The sequence below is a fragment of the Oncorhynchus nerka genome, unplaced genomic scaffold (assembly GCF_034236695.1).
Source record: "Oncorhynchus nerka isolate Pitt River unplaced genomic scaffold, Oner_Uvic_2.0 unplaced_scaffold_991, whole genome shotgun sequence".
Taxonomy (NCBI): domain Eukaryota; kingdom Metazoa; phylum Chordata; class Actinopteri; order Salmoniformes; family Salmonidae; genus Oncorhynchus; species Oncorhynchus nerka.
The window spans coordinates 167,919-183,159 of NW_027040304.1; the positions used below are offsets into that span (position 1 = coordinate 167,919).

General features: G+C 43.6%; 1 protein-coding gene across 6 annotated transcripts in view; it reads right to left on the bottom strand.

The window, feature by feature from the left end:
* Positions 1–234: 234 nt before the first annotated feature.
* Positions 235–15,241, bottom strand: part of LOC135570303 (NACHT, LRR and PYD domains-containing protein 12-like) — a 33,602-nt gene continuing 18,595 nt past the window's right edge. For all 6 annotated transcript variants that reach the window (XM_065016428.1, XM_065016427.1, XM_065016425.1 and 3 more), the window contains 5 exons: positions 10,272–10,445; positions 7,917–8,090; positions 7,274–7,447; positions 6,896–6,942; positions 235–6,504 (listed from right to left, as the gene is read on the bottom strand). In XM_065016428.1, coding sequence (XP_064872500.1) covers positions 5,975–6,504; positions 6,896–6,942; positions 7,274–7,447; positions 7,917–8,090; positions 10,272–10,445 — 1,099 coding nt within the window. In that variant the 3' untranslated portion in view covers positions 235–5,974. The remainder of the gene's footprint in view (positions 6,505–6,895; positions 6,943–7,273; positions 7,448–7,916; positions 8,091–10,271; positions 10,446–15,241) is intronic.

A 15,241-nucleotide genomic window follows, 5' to 3' on the forward strand; every position in this document is an offset into this window, starting at 1 on the left:
GTGTGTTATTGTTTGTCCAGTGTGTGTGTGTGTGTGTTTTTGTTTGTCCAGTGTGTGTGTGTGTGTGTGTGTGTCCAGTGTGTGTGTCAGTGTGTGTGTGTGTCCAGTGTGTGTGTCCAGTGTGTGTGTGTGTGTGTGTGTGTGTGTGTGTCCAGTTTGTTTGTCCAGTGTGTGTGTGTCCAGTGTGTCCAGTGTGTGTGTGTGTCCAGTGTGTCCAGTGTGTGTGTCAGTGTGTGTGTATGTCCAGTGTGTGTGTGTCCAGTGTGTGTGTCCAGTGTGTGTGTGTGTGTGTGTGTGTGTTTGTTTGTCCAGTGTGTGTGTGTCCAGTGTGTGTGTCCAGTGTGTCCAGTGTGTGTGTGTGTGTGTTTTTGTTTGTCCAGTGTATGTCCAGTGTGTGTGTGTCCAGTGTGTGTGTCCAGTGTGTGTGTGTGTGTGTGTGTGTGTGTTTGTTTGTCCAGTGTGTGTGTGTCCAGTGTGTGTGTCCAGTGTGTCCAGTGTGTGTGTGTGTGTGTTTTTGTTTGTCCAGTGTGTGTTCAGTGTGTGTGTCAGTGTTTGTGTGTGTCCAGTGTGTGTGTGTGTCCAGTGTGTGTGTGTGTCCAGTGTGTCCAGTGTGTGTGTGTGTGTGTGTGTTTGTCCAGTGTGTGTGTGTGTGTTCAGTGTGTGTGTGTCCAGTGTGTGTGTCTGTGTGTCCAGTGTGTGTGTGTGTGTGTGTGTTTGTCCAGTGTGTGTGTGTGTGTGTGTTCAGTGTGTGTTTGTCCAGTGTGTGTGTCCTGTGTGTGTGTGTGTCCAGTGTGTGTGTGTGTCCAGTGTGTGTGTGTGTGTCCAGTGTGTGTGTGTGTGTCCAGTGTGTGTGTGTGTGTATGTGTGTGTGTGTGTGTGTTTGTTTGTCCAGTGTGTGTGTGTCCAGTGTGTCCAGTGTGTGTGTGTTTTTGTTTTGTTCAGTGTGTGTGTGTGTGTGTGTGTCAGTGTGTGTGTGTGTCCAGTGTGTGTGTGTCCAGTGTGTGTGTCCAGTGTGTCCAGTGTATTTGTGTGTCCAGTGTGTCCAGTGTGTGTGTCAGTGTGTGTGTGTGTGTGTCCAGTGTGTGTGTGTCCAGTGTGTGTGTGTGTGTGTGTGTGTGTGTGTGTGTGTGTGTGTGTGTGTGTGTTTGTTTGTCCAGTGTGTGTGTGTCCAGTGTGTGTGTCCAGTGTGTCCAGTGTGTATGTGTGTCCAGTGTGTGTGTCAGTGTGTGTGTATGTCCAGTGTGTGTGTGTCCAGTGTGTGTGTGTGTGTGTGTGTGTGTGTGTGTGTGTGTTTGTTTGTCCAGTGTGTGTGTGTCCAGTGTGTGTGTCCAGTGTGTGTGTGTGTGTGTGTGTGTTTTTGTTTGTCCAGTGTGTGTTCAGTGTGTGTGTCAGTGTGTGTGTGTGTCCAGTGTGTGTGTGTGTCCAGTGTGTGTGTGTGTCCAATGTGTGTGTCCAGTGTGTCCAGTGTGTGTGTGTGTGTGTTTGTCCAGTGTGTGTGTGTGTGTTCAGTGTGTGTGTGTCCAGTGTGTGTGTGTGTGTCCAGTGTGTGTGTGTGTGTGTGTGTTCAGTGTGTGTTTGTCCAGTGTGTGTGTCCTGTGTGTGTTCAGTGTGTGTTTGTCCAGTGTGTGTGTGTGTTCAGTGTGTGTGTGTTTGTGTATTTTTGTTTGTCCAGTGTGTGTGTGTGTGTGTGTGTGTGTTCAATGTGTGTGTGTCCAGTGTGTGTGTGTGTGTTCAGTGTGTGTGTGTGTCCAGTGTGTTTGTGTGTGTGTTCAGTGTGTGTGTGTGTCCAGTGTGTTTGTGTGTGTGTGTTCAATGTGTGTTTTTCCAGTGTGTGTGTTTGTCCAGTGTGTGTGTGTGTGTTCAATGTGTGTGTGTCCAGTGTGTGTGTGTTTGTGTGTGTGTGTGTGTGTGTGTGTGTGTGTTTTTGTTTGTCCAGTGTGTGTGTGTTTTTTGTCCAGTGTTTGTGTGTCAAGTCTGTGTGTGTGTGTGTTCAGTGTGTGTGTGTGTGTCCAGCGTGTGTGTGTGTGTGTGTGTCTATTTGTGTGCGTGTGTGCGTGTGTGTGTGTGTGTGTGTGTGTGTGTGTATCACTGACAGAGAGACACTGAGTTGGAGTAATAATGAACCCTAAACCCTGGATAGAGGGGCTCAGTGAATGTGGAGGTGAATGTGATCAGGTGGGTCATTGTGTCAGAGGAGGCTCTATAGAAGGACAGAGTGCCGGCTGGCCAGTCCAGATACACTCCTACTCTGTGGGGGCTGGAGGAGGGGACGTCTATGGTAGTGGGATTATTATTGTGACAGGCATAGTAACTGTTGTCAGAGCAGAACAGACTCCAGGACTTGTCATTGTGTCCAAGACAACAGTCATCAACCCTTCCTCTCCTGTTGATTCCTTTATATGTCACTCCTATAACAGCCCTTATCCCACTCCACTCTACCTCCCAGTAACAGCGCCCAGTCAGACCCTCTCTACACAGCACCTGTCTACAGTCCTCAAATCTCTCTGGGTGATCAGGATACGGCTGCTTCTCTGTCCTCCATGTCACCTTTCTGTTCTCCTCAGACAGAGAGAGGAGTCTGTTTACTGTGTTTAGGTCCAGTGTGAGATCACAGACATCTGATGGATGAAACTCAATACCCTCCCTCTCTCTCTTTCAATCTGTTCTGACTCTATACCCTCCCTCTGTTCTGACTCTCTACCCTCCCTCTCTCTCTTTCCCTCTGTTCTGACTCTCTACCCTCCATCTCTCTCTTCCCTCTGTTCTGACTCTCTCCCCTCCATCTCTCTCTTTCCCTCTGTTTTGACTCTCTACCCTCCCTCTGTTCTGACTCTCTACCCTCCCTCTCTCTCTCTTTCCCTCTGTTCTGACTCTCATCTCTCTCTCTCTTTCCCTCTGTTCTGACTCTCTACCCTCCATCTCTCTCTTCCCTCTGTTCTGACTCTCTCCCCTCCATCTCTCTCTTTCCCTCTGTTCTGACTCTCTACGCTCCCTCTCTCTCTCTTCCCTCTGTTCTGACTCTCTACCCTCCCTCTCTCTCTCTTTCCCTCTGTTCTGACTCTCTCCCCTCCATCCCTCTCTTTCCCTCTGTTCTGACTCATCTCTCGCTCTTTCTCTCTGTTCTGACTCTCTCCCCTCCATCTCTCTTTCCCTCTGTTCTGACTCTCTCCCCTCCATCTCTCTCTTTCCCTCTGTTCTGACTCTCGACCCTCCATCTCTCTCTTCCCTCTGTTCTGACTCTCTCCCCTCCATCTCTCTCTTTCCCTGTTCTGATTCTCTACCCTCCCTCTGTTCTGACTCTCTACTCTCCCTCTCTCTCTCTTCCCTCTGTTCTGACTCTCTCCCCTCCATCTCTCTCTTTCCCTCTGTTCTGACTCTCTACTCTCCCTCTCTCTCTGTGATATCTACGTTTTTTTAAATAAAAATGTTCACACATAAAGTGAACCGTTTTTGCTTTGTAATTCTGGGTTATTGTATGTAGATTGATGAGGGGAAAAACACATTTAATTCATTTTAGAATAAGGCTGTAACGTGACAAAATGTGTAAAAAGTCAAGGGGTCTGAATACTTTCTGAATGTTACTGAATACTTTCTGAATGTTACTGTATATCTGTATATTAGTCTCTCTCTCTCTCTCTCTCTCTGCAGTGATGTTGTTTTCATCACTTCTGGTTTAACACTGCCATCAAGTGGTGATTGTCCAAACTGCACCACTGTTAAGATAGAGAGAAAAAAGTGTGGGAGAGAGAGAGAGCAGAGAGCAGAGTGTGGGAGAGAGAGCAGAGAGAGAGCAGAATGTGGGAGAGAGAGAGCAGAATGTGGGAGAGAGAGAGAGCAGAATGTGGGAGAGAGAGCAGAGAGAGCAGAGTGTGTGGGAGAGAGAGCAGAGAGTGTGAGAGAAAGAGAGAGCAGAGAGAGCAGAGAACAGAGAGAGCAGAGAACAGAGAGAGCAGAGCAGAGCAGAGAGAGAGCAGGCTGAGAGAGCTGATAGAGCAGAGCGAGGAGAAGAGAGCAGAGTGAGATCAGAGAGTGAGAGAGAAGAGGGCAGAGAGAGCAGAGAACAGAGAGAGCAGAGAACAGAGCAGAAAGAGAGAGAACTCTGTTGCTATAGTGACCCTGCATTACAACACTCTGTTGCTATAGTAACCCTGCATTACAACACTCTGTTGCTATAGTAACCCTGCATCACAACACTCTGTTGTACAATTTGTTTAATTCTATTCCACATATTTAATTGTTTTGTATTTCAGTTCATATTTGTTTCATGTTTCAACCAGTCGCAGGTTAACATCAACCTGACAGAGGAAACGTAAAATCAATAAACAAACTGTTTTCACAATTAACAGGCCTTTTCTTGTTTCAAGTATGTTTTATTATGAATAGTACAATATATCCTTGTATACTTGTACAACTATGTAGCGTATGCCCATATATAATTATATATAATTGTATAATTAGTTGTTCAACATAAAAGACAAAACATGATCACATTGGTATTTTAACAGTGTTGTTGTCAGAGGTCCTCACAACTATAGAAAGACGCGCATGTGTGTGTGTGTGTGTCCAGAATGTGTGTGTGTGTGCGTGTGTGTCTAGAGTGTGTGTATGTGTGTCCAGAGTGTGTGTGTGTGTGTGTCCAGTGTGTGTGTGTGTCCAGAGTGTGTGTGTGTGTGTCCAGAGTGTGTGTGTGTGTGTGTGTCCAGAATGTGTGTGTGTGTGTGTGTCTAGAGTGTGTGTGTGTGTCCAGAGTGTGTGTGTGTGTGTGTCCAGAGTGTGTGTGTGTCCAGTGTGTGTGTGTGTGTCCAGAGTGTGTGTGTGTGTGTGTCCAGAGTGTGTGTGTGTCCAGTGTGTGTGTGTGTCTAGAGTGTGTGTGTGTGTCCAGAGTGTGTGTGTGTGTCCAGAGTGTGTGTGTGAGTGTGTGTCCAGAGTGTGTGTGTGTGTGTGTGTCCAGAGTGTGTGTGTGTGTGTCCAGAGTGTGTGTGTGTGTCCAGAGTGTGTGTGTGTGTCCAGAGTGTGTGTGTGTGTCCAGTGTGTGTCCAGTGTGTCGAGTGTGTGTGTGTCCAGAATGTGTGTGTGTCCAGTGTGTGTGTGTGTCCAGTGTGTGTGTGTGTCCATAGTGTGTGTGTGTGTCCAGTGTGTGTGTGTGTCCAGTGTGTGTGTGTGTCCAGTGTGTGTGTGTGTCCAGAGTGTGTGTGTGTGTCCAGTGTGTGTGTGTGTCCTGTGTATGTGTGTGTCCTGTGTGTGTGTTTGTCCTGTGTGTGTGTGTGTGTCCAGAGTGTGTGTGTGTCCAGTGTGTATGTGTGTGTGTTTGTGTGTGTTTGTCCAGTGTGTGTGTCCAGAGTGTGTGTGTGTCCAGAGTGTGTGTGTGTGTCCAGTGTGTGTGTGTGTCCTGTGTATGTGTGTGTCCTGTGTGTGTGTTTGTCCTGTGTGTGTGTGTGTGTCCAGAGTGTGTGTGTGTCCAGTGTGTATGTGTGTGTGTTTGTGTGTGTTTGTCCAGTGTGTGTGTCCAGAGTGTGTGTGTGTCCAGAATGTGTGTGTGTGTGTGTCCAGAGTGTGTGTGTGTCCAGAGTGTGTGTGTGTCCAGAGTGTGTGTGTGTGTCCAGAGTGTGTGTGTGCGTCCAGTGTGTGTGTGTGTGTGTGTCCACTGTGTGTGTGTGTCCAGTGTGTGTGTGTGTCCAGTGTGTGTGTGTGTGTGTCCAGTGTGTGTGTGTGTCCAGTGTGTGTGTGTGTCCAGTGTGTGTGTCCAGTGTGTGTGTCCAGTGTGTGTGTGTGTCCAGTGTGTGTGTCCAGTGTGTGTGTGTGTCCAGTGTGTGTGTGTGTCCAGTGTGTGTGTGTGTCCTGTGTGTGACCATTGTGTGTGTGTCCAGAGTGTGTGTGTGTCCAGTGTGTGTGTGTCCTGTGTGTGTGTGTCCTGTGTGTGTGTGTGTGTGTGTGTGTGTGTCAGGTTATTATTGACACTGAGTCACCATCACCATTATTTTAGGGACACTGAGGAGTCAGAATCATAATAAACCCTAAACCCTGGATAGAGGGGCTCAGTGAATGTGGAGGTGAATGTGATCAGGTGGGTCAGTGTGTCAGAGGAGGCTCTATAGAAGGACAGAGTGCCGGCTGGCCAGTCCAGATACACTCCTACTCTGTGGGAGCTGGAGGAGAGGACGTCTATGGTCGTGGGATTATTATTGTGCCAGGCATAGTAACTGTTGTCAGAGCAGAACAGACTCCAGGACTTGTCATTGTGTCCAAGCCAACAGTCCTCAACCCCTCCTCTCCTGCTGATTCCTTTATATGTCACTCCTATATCAGCCCTCCCACTCCACTCTACCTCCCAGTAACAGCGCCCAGTCAGACCCTCTCTACACAGCACCTGTCTACAGTCCTCAAATCTCTCTGGGTGATCAGGATACGGCTGCTCCTCTGTCCTACATGTCACCTTTCTGTTCTCCTCAGACAGAGAGAGGAGTCTGTTTACTGTGTTTAGGTCCAGTGTGAGATCACAGACATCTGATGGATGAAACCAGACACAATATTAGAAATCATCAACATTCACATTAGAATGTTAACTCACTTTTCACTAATTCATTTAATGTAGATGTTTCTAGGTATCAAAAGGAGAAGTTAAGGTAACTTGAGACTTGTTGAATGATCATATGTTATACTGTATGGTAATATAAAACACACTTATTCCCATTAATTACACACACACACACACACACACACACACACATTGTCAAAGAAACTCATTGTAAACTTTGGTGTCCCTGATTTCTAATTCTGTAGAACTACGGCTGATATTTAATATGACCAAGTAAGTAATGATGGTGGTCTTTGACTTTGACTTAACTTGAGTTAAGACTTATTCTTAGTCATATTCTTCACAGCTGTCAACACTCACATTTTCTAAGCCCAGGTTTCATTCTGTCCTCTCCACCATGTTCCACACTGTAGTGGTAAGCAGAAGAACAGACAGTCATTGAGGGATACACCTGAACATATACACACACACACACACACACACACACACACACACACACTGGACACACACACACATGCACACTGGACACACACACAGGGTCAATCATTGGTAAGAATGTCCTGTGAGTATGTGTGTGTTCATTGTGTGTGTGTTTGTGTCTAGTTTGTGTTTCCTTTGTGTGTGAGTCCAGTGTGTCAGTATCTAACTTTGTCCAAGTGGTGGTTAGAATGTTTGTCTTAACCAGCCTGATAAGTCAAACATGTCTGATATGAACATTGACATAAACCCTCTACATACTTGAGTTTCTCCAGTCTGCAGTGTGGATCCTCCAGTCCAGCAGAGAGCAGTCTGACTCCTGAGTCTCCTGGGTGATTGTAGCTCAGGTCCAGCTCTCTCAGGTGTGAGGGGTTTGACCTCAGAGCTGAGACCAGAGAAGCACAGCCTTCCTCTGTGACTAGACAACCTGACAGCCTGCAAAGAGTCAAATCATATTAAAACCACACTGATATTCTTTGGTGGTGAAAATAGTGGCAGAATATTTTTTCAACATATAACTAACTTTCTCATTCATCCTTATTCTCTATTCATTCCTGATTATTCATCATCATGGTAGCATCAACATGAATGTAGAAGTGTTCAGAAACATCTTCTATTCTTACTGACAATACAAGTGAAGTGACTCCAAAATGACAGGACATTATTCACCATTCAGTTTCTATCAGGAAAAACATCCAAAACACAACCAAGACAAACTGCAAATTAATTCAACAAGTTAGTAGAATCACAAGCTTGATGTAATCACTGCAGGCATGGAATATGGGACCAAATACTAAACGTATGACTACTTTAATACAATATAAGTGAAAATAACCGAATAATTACGACTTTTCAAATGGGAGAACTACATACATAAAGTGCTTTCATATCTGATAATACTGACCTCAGAGTCTCCAGTTTACAGTGGGGATTCCCCAGTCCAGCAGAGAGCAGCTTCACTCCTGAATCCTTCAGCTCATTGTTACTCAGGTCCAGCTCTCTCAGATGTGAGGGGTTTGAACTGAGAACTGAGGCCAACACTTTACAGGATGTGTTCCTGAGTTTACAGCCAGCGAGTCTGAAACACAGAGAAATACAATGACAGACAGGTTGTATTAAAATGTTACACTTAGCTTTCCCTGGTTACACTGTAACATGTGCACAAATAATGTGAGGGGTTTGACCTCAGAGCTGAGACCAGAGAAGCACAGCCTTCCTCTGTGACTAGACAGCCTGACAGTCTGCAGAGTCAAATCATATTAAAACCACACTGCTATTCTTTGAAGGTGAAAATAGGGACAGTATATATTTTTTTAATGTTCAGATATATCAGTGTCCTGAAACCTTCCATATCTATTCATTTATGAATGTATCATTATTATAAATGACACATTTTCCAAGTATTGCCTGCAGATAGAAACATGTATAGTACAAATATTATAGTAGACTGACCAGACCAGTTTAAAAATCAGTATCAGTCAAAAGACAGACAGTGAGGAATCAGATTTAGATTGTATTGAGTATACAGTCCACACCATATCTATTTAGACAGTGAGGTATCAGATTTAGATTGTATTGAGTATACAGTCCACACCATATCTATTTAGACAGTGAGGTATCAGATTTAGATTGTATTGAGTATACAGTCCACACCATATCTATTTAGACAGTGAGGTATCAGATTTAGATTGTATTGAGTATACAGTCCACACCATATCTATTTAGACAGTGAGGTATCAGATTTAGATTGTATTGAGTATACAGTCCACACCATATCTATTTAGACAGTGAGGTATCAGATTTAGATTGTATTGAGTATACAGTCCACACCATATCTATTTAGACAGTGAGGTATCAGATTTAGATTGTACTGAGTATACAGTCCACACCATATCTATTTAGACAGTGAGGTATCAGATTTAGATTGTATTGAGTAAACAGTCCACACCATATCTATTTAGACAGTGAGGTATCAGATTTAGATTGTATTGAGTATACAGTCCACACCATATCTATTTAGACAGTGAGGTATCAGATTTAGATTGTATTGAGTATACAGTCCACACCATATCTATTTAGACAGTGAAGCTAACATTTCAAATGTGGCTCTATTCTCCAACATTTTGGATTTCAGATCAAATGTTTCATATGAGGTGACAGTTTATAATGTCACCTTTAATTTGAGGATATTTTAATACATATCTGTTTCACCATTTAGAAAAATAAAGCACTTTATGTATCTAGTCCCCCATTTGAAGAAGTCATAAATATTCTGACCAATTAACTTTCAGTGTATTAAAATAGTCAAAAGTTGAGTATTTGGTCCCATATTCCTTGAACGCAATGACTTCATCAAGCTTGTGACTGAAACTCTGTAATGGTCTGTGTGAAGCTGGTGCAGAGGAGTCAGGTGCAGGACAGCAGAGATGAGTAACACAAGTAACTTTACTCAAATATTCCAATAACATGTCGTAATACCGAGCCCACAATAACAGACCGAACAGAAAACTATCACAAAGGGGAAAAGACGGTTAAATAATGAACATGTAATTGGAGAAATGAAACCAGCTGTGTAAAACAAAGACAAAACAAATGGAAAATGAAAGTGGGATCTGCGATGGCTAGAAGGCCGGTGACGTCGACCACCGAACGCCGCCCGAACAAGGAGAGGGACCGACCTCGGCGGAAGTCCTGACAAACTCGTTTGTTACATCTACAGTTTGTTTTGGTTGTTTTGGGTTATTTTTGTTCATTAAAACAATTGTGAATGATGACTAGAGTATTTTTCTGTCTTAGTAGATAACATGTTTCTAAGCACTACTAAACTAATCCTGATGATGACATGATTAATACAAATCATGACTGAATCATGAATAATAATGAGTGTGTAAGTTACAGAGGCTACAACAACACATGCTAACCTCTCACCATTACCAATAACAGAGGCTACAACAAAACATGCTAACCTCTCACCATTACCAATAACAGAGGCTACAACAAAACATGCTAACCTCTCACCATTACCAATAACAGAAACTACAACAAAACATTATAACCTCTCAACATTACCAATAACAGAGGAGTTTAGCATTTATTCTGATCTTTGTCTCTCTATAACTTTTTTATTCGTCATTATTCACTATTCATATTTAAACAGTAACACAGGTATGCACATATGGTATGGACTATGTGTGTCTGGTAAACACATGTGGATCTGGTGAACAGTTATCACTTGTTGACCAACTACAGGAATACTGACCTCAGAGTCTCCAGTTTACAGTGGGGATTCCCCAGTCCAGCAGAGAGCAGCTTCACTCCTGAATCCTTCAGGTCATTGTTACTCAGATCCAGCTCTCTCAGGTGTGAGGGGTTTGAACTGAGAACTGAGGCCAACAATTCACAGGATGTGTCTGTGAGTTTACAGCCAGTGAGTCTGAAACACAGAAGAAATACAATGACAGACAGGTTGTATTAAAATGTTACACTGTAACCAGTCCACAAATAATGTGTTGGGTTTGACCTCAGAGCTGAGACCAGAGAAGCACAGCCTTCCTCTGTGACTAGACAGCCTGACAGTCTGCAGAGTCAAATCATATTAAAACCACACTGATATTCTTTGGTGGTGAAAATAGGGACAGTATATATTTTTTTAATGTTCAGATATATCAGTGTCCTGAAACCTTCCATATCTATTCATTTATGAATGTATCATTATTATAAGTGACACATTTTCCAAGTATTGCTTGTAGATAGAAAGATGCATATTAACAAATATTATAGTAGACTGACCAGACCAGTTTAAAAATCAGTATCAGTCAAAAGACAGACAGTGAGGTATCAGATGTAGATTGTATTGAGTATACAGTCCACACCATATCTATTTAGACAGTGAGGTATCAGATTTAGATTGTATTGAGTATACAGTCCACACCATATCTATTTAGACAGTGAGGTATCAGATTTAGATTGTATTGAGTATACAGTCCACACCATATCTATTTAGACAGTGAGGAATCAGATTTAGATTGTATTGAGTATACAGTCCACACCATATCTATTTAGACAGTGAGGTATCAGATTTAGATTGTATTGAGTATACAGTCCACACCATATCTATTTAGACAGTGAGGTATCAGATTTAGATTGTATTGAGTATACAGTCCACACCATATCTATTTAGACAGTGAGGTATCAGATTTAGATTGTATTGAGTATACAGTCCACACCATATCTATTTAGACAGTGAAGCTAACATTTTAAACGTGTCTCTATTCTCCAACATTTTAGATTTCAGATCAAATGTTTCATATGAGGTGACAGGATATAATGTCATCTTTTATTTGAGGATATTTTAATACATATCTGTTTCTCCATTTAGAAAAATAAAGCACTTTATGTATCTAGTCCCCCATTTGAAGAAGTCATAAATATTCTGACCAATTAACTTTCAGTGTATTAAAATAGTCAAAAGTTGAGTATTTGGTCCGATATTCCTTGAACGCAATGACTTCATCAAGCTTGTGACTGAAACTCTGTAATGGTCTGTGTGAAGCTGGTGCAGAGGAGTCAGGACAGCAGAGATGTGTCTCTGTAATGGTCTGGGTGAAGCTGGTGCAGAGGAGTCAGGCGCAGGACAGCAGAGATGTGTCTCTGTAATGGTCTGTGTGAAGCTGGTGCAGAGGAGTCAGGCGCAGGACAGCAGAGATGTGTCTCTGTAATGGTCTGGGTGAGGCTGGTGCAGAGGAGTCAGGCGCAGGACAGCAGAGATGTGTCTCTGTAATGGTCTGTGTGAAGCTGGTGCAGAGGAGTCAGGCGCAGGACAGCAGAGATGAGTAACACAAGTAACTTTACTCAAATATTCCAATAACATGTCGTAATACCGAGCCCACAATAACAGACCGAACAGACAGAAAACAATCACGCACAAAAACAAAGGGGGAAAAGAGGGTTAAATAATGAACATGTAATTGCGGAAATGAAACCAGCTGTGTAAAACAAAGACAAAACAAATGGAAAATGAAAAGTGGATCGGCGATGGCTAGAAGGCCGGTGACGTCGACCACCGAACAAGGAGAGGGACCGACCTCGTCGGAAGTCGTGACAAACTCGTTTGTTACATCTACAGTTTGTTTTGGTTGTTTTGGGTTATTTTTGTTCATTAAAACAATTGTGATTGATGACTGGAGTAATTTTCTGTCTGAGTAGATAACATGTTTCTAAGCACTACTAAACTAATCCTGATGATGCCATGACTAATACAAATCATGACTGAATCATGAATAATAATGAGTGTGTAAGTTACAGAGGCTACAACAACACATGTTAACCTCTCACCATTACCAATAACAGAGGCTACAACAAAACATGCTAACCTCTCACCATTACCAATAACAGAGGCTACAACAAAACATGCTAACCTCTCACCATTACCAATAACAGAGGCTACAACAAAACATGCTAACCTCTCACCATTACCAATAACAGAGGCTACAACAAAACATGCTAACCTCTCACCATTACCAATAACAGAGGCTACAACAAAACATGCTAACCTCTCACCATTACCAATAACAGAGGGGGTCTGATCTTTGTGCCTCTGTAACTTTCTCATTCATCATCATTCTCTATTCATTCCTGATTATTCATCATCATGGTAGCATCCACATGAATGTAGAAGTGTTCAGAAACATCTTCTATTCTTACTGACAATACAAGTGAAGTGACTCCAAAATGACAGGACATTATTCACCATTCAGTTTCTATCAGGAAAAACATCCAAAACACAACCAAAACCAGCTGCAAATACAGTCACCAAGTTAGTAGAATCACAAGCTTGATGTAATCACTGCAGGCATGGAATATGGGACCAAATACTAAACTTTTGACTAAATTAATTTGACCAAATAATTAAGACTTCTTCAAATGGGAGAACTAAACTCAGCATAAAAAGAAACGTCCTCTCACTGTCAACTGCGTTTATTTTCAGCAAACTTAATTAACATGTGTAAATATTTGTATGAACATAACATTCAACAACTGACACATAAATTGAACAAGTTCCACAGACATGTGACTAACAGAAATGGAATAATGTGTCCCTGAACAAAGGGGGGGGTCAAAATCAAAAGTAACAGTCAGTATCTGGTGTGGCCACCAGCTGCATTAAGTACTGCAGTGCATCTGAGAGATGTTACTCCACTCTTCAACCAAGGCACCTGCAAGTTCCCGGACATTTTGGGGGGAATGGCCCTCGTCCTCACCCTCTGATCCAACAGGTCCCAGATGTGCTCAATGGGATTGATAACCGGGCTCTTCGCTGGCCATGGCAGAACACTGACATTCCTGTCTTGCAGGAAATCACGCTTCCTTTTTTTTTTTTGCTTCCTGCAACACTAACTCTAAAAAGTTCTGGGACACTGTAAAGTCCATGGAGAATAAGAACACCTCCTCCCAGCTGCCCACTGCACTGAAGATAGGAAACATTGTCACCACTGATAAATCCACCATAATTGAGAATTTCAATAAGCATTTTTCTACGGCTGGCCATGCTTTCCACCTGGCAACTCCTACCCCGGTCAACAGCACTGCACCCCCAACAGCAACTCGCCCAAGCCTTCCCCATTTCTCCTTCTCCCAAATCCATTCAGCTGAAGTTCTGAAAGAGCTGAAAAATCTGGACCCCTACAAATCAGCCGGGCTAGACAATCTGGACCCTTTCTTTCTAAAATTATCTGCCGAAATTGTTGCCACCCCTATTACTAGCCTGTTCAACCTCTCTTTCGTGTCATCTGAGATTCCCAAAGATTGGAAAGCAGCTGCGGTCATCCCCCTCTTCAAAGGGGGGAACACTCTTGACCCAAACTGCTACAGACCTATATCTATCCTACCATGCCTTTCTAAGGTCTTGAAAGCCAAGTCAACAAACAGATTACCGACCATTTCGAATCTCACCATACCTTCTCTGCTATGCAATCTGGTTTCAGAGCTGGTCATGGGTGCACCTCAGCCACGCTCAAGGTCCTAAACGATATCTTAACCGCCATCGATAAGAAACATTACTGTGCAGCCGTATTCATTGATCTGGCCAAGGCTTTCGACTCTGTCAACCACCACATCCTCATCGGCAGACTCGACAGCCTTGGTTTCTCAAATGATTGCCTCGCCTGGTTCACCAACTACTTCTCTGATAGAGTTCAGTGTGTCAAATCGGAGGGTCTGCTGTCCGGACCTCTGGTAGTCTCTATGGGGGTGCCACAGGGTTCAATTCTTGGACCGACTCTCTTCTCTGTATACATCAATGAGGTCGCTCTTGCTGCTGGTGAGTCTCTGATCCACCTCTACGCAGACGACACCATTCTGTATACTTCCGGCCCTTCTTTGGACACTGTGTTAACAACCCTCCAGGCAAGCTTCAATGCCATACAACTCTCCTTCCGTGGCCTCCAATTGCTCTTAAATACAAGTAAAACTAAATGCATGCTCTTCAACCGATCGCTACCTGCACCTACCCGCCTGTCCAACATCACTACTCTGGACGGCTCTGACTTAGAATACGTGGACAACTACAAATACTTAGGTGTCTGGTTAGACTGTAAACTCTCCTTCCAGACCCATATCAAACATCTCCAATCCAAAGTTAAATCTAGAATTGGCTTCCTATTTCGCAACAAAGCATCCTTCACTCATGCTGCCAAACATACCCTTGTAAAATTGACCATCCTACCAATCCTCGACTTTGGCGATGTCATTTACAAAATAGCCTCCAATACCCTACTCAACAAATTGGATGCAGTCTATCACAGTGCAATCCGTTTTGTCACCAAAGCCCCATATACTACCCACCATTGCGACCTGTACGCTCTCGTTGGCTGGCCCTCGCTTCATACTCGTCGCCAAACCCACTGGCTCCATGTCATCTACAAGACCCTGCTAGGTAAAGTCCCCCCTTATCTCAGCTCGCTGGTCACCATAGCATCTCCCACCTGTAGCACACGCTCCAGCAGGTATATCTCTCTAGTCACCCCCAAAACCAATTCTTTCTTTGGCCGCCTCTCCTTCCAGTTCTCTGCTGCCAATGACTGGAACGAACTACAAAAATCTCTTAAATTGGAAACACTTATCTCCCTCACTAGCTTTAAGCACCAACTGTCAGAGCATCTTACAGATTACTGCACCTGTACATAGCCCACCTATAATTTAGCCCAAACTACCTCTTTCCCAACTGTATTT